A 5,196-nucleotide genomic window follows, 5' to 3' on the forward strand; every position below is an offset into this window, starting at 1 on the left:
TGCACGTAATATGCTCTGCTTTAGCTAGGTTAATATTCAAATTTATAATAAATGAAACCTTCGTAAACAAGTGGAAGAATTTCTTAGTGTCATAATTACCAGTGACAAAGATTCAAATATTAAAAAAAAAAAGTAGAACTGAAAATATCTCGCCGACCTTTTTTATTTCTTCTACAGAGTTTTATGGGAATACTCTGCATAAAATTTGCGTTGCGATTTCTTCCATATTTCAAATAATTGATTTTTCGAGAACGTTTCAAATTGAGTTTTTCTCTAATTATTACAACTTTTGAATCACTAAAACTTTCAACTTTCTAGCAAAAGAAGTTTCGAGAATAGCGAATAATTCGACCACTTTGTAACATTTCTACTCTTCAAAAATTGTAACATAAAATTAAAATGTACTTTTACATCTCTTCAAAAAAATTTAAATTTTTCATTTAGTAATTACTCACGAAAAAAAATTCTCACACCTGTATTTACACGCCGATTTGCAGTACAAAACCGATTTGGCAAACGAATGTCCAAAAAATCTCTACTTTCACCTTTTCGTCAAATTAGACCGTAAGAAGGAACCTATTAAGCTCCAACTAAAGCTCGATACCTTCGTAATTTAATTAGAAGCATATACTTTACACACACCAACCTTATAATTTATTCAACAAAAAAAAAAAAAGAAGAAAAAATCAACCTCTTTTAATACAACTGGCACGAAGCAACAGCAATGACCAAGTCGTGACCGCAGATCGCGTTGCTTCACTATACACCAGGCGTACGTCGGAGTGGGCATAAGTCACGAGCCAATTATAAAGACGCGGTGACAGGGTAAAAATCCGTGGCATCCGTGGTCCACCGACACACCGCCACGTAACTACTAATAAGTAGCGCGGGCATTAATAATTAATTAGCGAGCTGCCCGACCAGGCGACCTGGCCAATTTCCATAATTCAGCGGCCACGGCAATATACAATATCAGCGCCGGAGCCCTTTCGAACGTGAGGAACCTCTAGCACGGTAATAATGGCGTGGCCGATACTAATAATTACCGGTGGATTCGCACGTGAGTCAATTGCAAATTAGTCGGCGGCTGCGTATAATTGCCGAGTTTTTTGCTAGTGTCGAATCGTTAACTTCCCCAGACCTGCCTTGTATGGTAAACAGCCATTACGTCGCTCGAATAACGTTACGCAGGATGCGTTCGCTTCCTTAAAAAAATTCTCTCTCTATCTCTATCTCTCTCTCTCTCTCTCTCTGTCTCTATCTCCACCTTTCTCTCTCTCCCCCGAATTTTCACGCCACACGAATGGATCCGTCGCGCAAGCTTCGTTCAAGGGGTGGCACATACTCGGGTGTAGACGGTCGATTTCGTGATTTTTTTTCTGAGCTACAAGAAGAGTCACAATATTGACGCTTTTTGTATGACTTTACGCGATTAAATTTACGCGTTCTATGAATTCGCGTTGTAGGAAATCTCGCTGTACGAATAATCTAAAGTATCACGTTTCGAACGATTATTGCCATGCCAACTTTCGTCGTCTGTGGTTTATCAAATAGGACAGTTTTTTGCAAAAAGTGACATATACACGCTGTTGGTTTAAATAAAGACATATTATTAATGTATGTGATAAAGAAACAATTGTGAAACGGAAGAAGTCGGTAACGATGAAGAAAACAGTGTAATATTAACTTTTAAACTTTGAAATGCGGGGAATTTCTGTGTTTTATTATTTGGCGCGTTGTACGAGGAATCGCGTTGTATGAAAACAGTAGCCGCAAAATTTCTTGCGCTCTGTAGGAATTCGCAATAAAGACTTGTAACATCTTCTTCTGCGTAAATTCAATAAATTAATAAAGACAGATGAAGGGTTCCCACCTTTGCTATTTTTCTTCGTTTTTTCTTTAACCATTGCAATTCGTTGGACGTGACAATAAGGGAGAGATTTTAGTACTGGGTCATTTTTGACCCGGCGATCGCTGTGCGTGCAATTATCACGCTATCCACTGTGCGGGGGTTAAGTTTACGTAGATCCTGCGCGACAGACCCAAAATTGATCGTCCTTTGATACGCGAAAATTGAAATAGTTTTGTAATTTATTCGGACACCGGAGCAAACAAAGTCTCAGCTTCAGTTGGTCGTTACGGTGGTTGAATGGTTTTGTCAATGTAATATCGTGTTTCTGACAGATAGAAAATTTGTCCGTTTGACGAGTAGAGATGTTCGTGGTGTAAGTAGCACGATGGTGCAGCAAAATGGATGTACAAAATGTACAATAGTATGTGTCTAATGGCGTACACGGGGTGTATGTAACGTGATACTTTAGTGCAATGTGATTTCATAATTAGTGGTGAAATCTGAATATGAAATGATTGCAGATGTTGGGATATTAAAAACGCAGTTATTATAATGAATCAAGAGATAATATAAAATTATAAATGAAACATCCTTTCTTTCAGTATAAAGGACGTTCAGCGTAATGGTCGCCATAAGTTTTTAAGTATTTCCGGTAGTCTGACGAAAAACGTTATAAAGAAAAATTAATCAGTGCTCGATTGTCAAAAGATTGCAAAAATACCTTTTATTCGTTTTTAAAAAACCTTACCTAATCTTATACGTTGCTTGTAAAATTATCTGTATAATGCTACTTCCCTCTGCACAATAAATACAACACATAAAGTACAAACACGCGGTACTATTACAACATGCATAAAAACAGTTCACAAAAGAATTCCCCCGTTAGAAACCAGAATTACGAAATTACGGAATTCATAATTATTCTCAGCGCATAAAACTTTATTGACACAATCAAGTTGAAATCTTTCTGCAATCAGAACGAGTGAGCGCTCCATTACTCGAAAATTTCGTTAGCGGAAGTATTAAATTGTTTTCATTCATTTCCAGCTCGCTCGTTAATTCGCTCGGTGCAACCGCGTTTTTCAATAGACAAAAACACAGGGGAAAAAAAGAGAGAGAAAGAGAAAAGAAAAACAGGGGAATCGAGTCACGAAATTATTGACGTTATTATTTCGCCGGTTAATTAATATAGCGCGGCCGCGGTGGGCCGAGCCGCTCGAATAATTGCGATCCACGCGAATTGTTTAATTTGAATCGCCGTGAATACGTGGAATTTAAATGTTCACCGCTTTACACCCGCACGATTTGAATACCGGTGTGACCGACGCTCACCGGCTCGGACTCGAATTAAGGGAAAATCAGAAATGATTGTCACGTTGTCGAACCGTTGGATTATGTTCGACTTCGTCCAACTTCTATGAATATTCATAACGTTCACCCCTTTGCGAAAAATTCCTAAGCAACCGAGAGATAGGGGGGCTGCTGCTCGCTGGCGAATGTGCAATACTCGATATAATTAATCGTATGCGTCGGCACGTATCTGATAACCGGATGATTCTTAATTCACCGGCGCTCTCTTTATTTCGGCTAACACCTTTTTCGCCGAGTGTCTCGCGTTGAATTTCAAACAACGCGTCGGAATTTTCATGGGGAGAGAAAACCTTGTTTCTCTCTTACCTGTGTGTTCGTGATTGGATTTAAACGCTGAAACAAACGCGGCGGTATTCCTTTTTACGATGCAATTGAAAGAACGACATGAATTTGAAATATGTTCTGCGTGTAGTCGATGTTGCGTTTAATACTTTGTTCCGTTGCGTCGATTCAGTTTTTGCAAATGGTATTTGTTGTCTGTGTTATTGATATCGTGTGGAGTATTTTTTTTTTTTTTTTTTGTTGGATATAGAGAAATGAGAACTTGTTATTTTACAATTTGAGAGTAAGAGTATAGAAGATACCAGAAAGCAGCTCGAAATGTCTGGCAGTATTAAAGGGATGTTTGGAACAGAAGAAAATCTCAACTTATTTGTAGAATATTATTGTGAAATATAGAATAACCCCCAAATATGGTTCCCGATATCCAAGATTTTAAATTATATTTAAAAAAGAAAAAGAAAAACTATGTTATTTGTTATTTCTACTTCAGATTTTAATTCGTCGTTATTTGTACATTTAAATGAATTTCTTTAAGATTTCTTCTTTCTCCATTCGATGCAGAAATAAACTTCGGCTACGACGAAATAATCTCAATTACCAAAAATTCACACATTTCAGTTCATCACCAGAATTGAAATTAACTCGAGAAGCATTAAATTAACCTTTCACATTCTTTCAATCCGCGTAATTACTCGGTAAGTTTCGGAAAAAAAGACCTCTTTCTCATCGCGGAACAAAAACTCATCCCCCTGGGCAACGCATAGGCCTCTACAATTTCCCACGAAAGGGGACCAAAGCAAAAAAAGAGAAAAGAAAGGAAAGAAAGAGGAAAAAAAAAATGAGGGTAAAAACGATATTCTTCCCTACCAAAAATCTCTCCAGAAAAACAGCGAGGAGCATCTGAAATGAGATATATTCGCGTCCAAGAGTCCCTGCCCAAAATTCATTCTGTTATCCTTCGAACGATATCTCCAAGAATACACGAAACCGTTATCTCCGTGGAAATTGGCTGGCGCGAGGCTAGCCAAGCTTTTTACGCTACAAACACGTCCTGGCGAGATGAAGTATCGGGCCGATCGGTCGAATTAATCTCGTGGCCGTCGCTACATAGATGAAGGCGTCTCGGTCCGAAAATTCGCACGTACTTACCCCGGGTTTCGACGAGAGCCCAACAAAGATTGGCCAGCGAGAAGAGCAGCAGCGAAAGTAGGTAGAGCGCGGCATCCCATCTCATCTTCGTTGTTCCGGATAGCTTTCTCGGTGGCTGCCTTCACTCTTCCCTCGCTCCTCCTTCACCGGTCGCGCTCATCTTCTATCATCCCCCGGCGCGTTCCCTCTGGTGACGCGAAGGCTTCCGTGTTCCACCTCGAGGACCACACAGGCCACCCTCCAAGTCGACACCGAGGAATACAAGGGTGGCGGTTGGAAAAAGAGCGAGAAGAACGCTCGTGTCAGCGTGCCGGGTTTCACGGTTGGGAAGGGTGCTTATCACCTGGCTGATAACACCTGCAAGACAAATAACCAACGTGGTAAACAGGGAGCACCGTTCTCTCGTGTAATTAACCTGCTGGTAATCCCAAGGTGGCAAGGAATTTCCACTCTATCCTTTTGTATCTGTCCCTCCTCCCTTTCTCTCTTCCGCCCGCTTGTATATTCTCGCATGTACACGGTATCAACTGTGTAAGTTATTG

General features: G+C 40.0%; 1 protein-coding gene across 1 annotated transcript in view; it reads right to left on the bottom strand.

Moving 5' to 3' along the window:
- Positions 1-4,829, bottom strand: part of LOC108573168 — a 53,386-nt gene extending 48,557 nt beyond the window's left edge. The window contains exon 1 of the mRNA XM_017935557.1: positions 4,655-4,829. Coding sequence (XP_017791046.1) covers positions 4,655-4,739 — 85 coding nt within the window. The 5' untranslated portion in view covers positions 4,740-4,829. The remainder of the gene's footprint in view (positions 1-4,654) is intronic.
- Between the last annotated feature and the right edge of the window lie 367 nt (positions 4,830-5,196).

This window comes from Habropoda laboriosa, unplaced genomic scaffold (assembly GCF_001263275.1).
Source record: "Habropoda laboriosa isolate 0110345459 unplaced genomic scaffold, ASM126327v1 scaffold124, whole genome shotgun sequence".
In the NCBI taxonomy this organism is placed as follows: Eukaryota; Metazoa; Arthropoda; class Insecta; order Hymenoptera; family Apidae; genus Habropoda; species Habropoda laboriosa.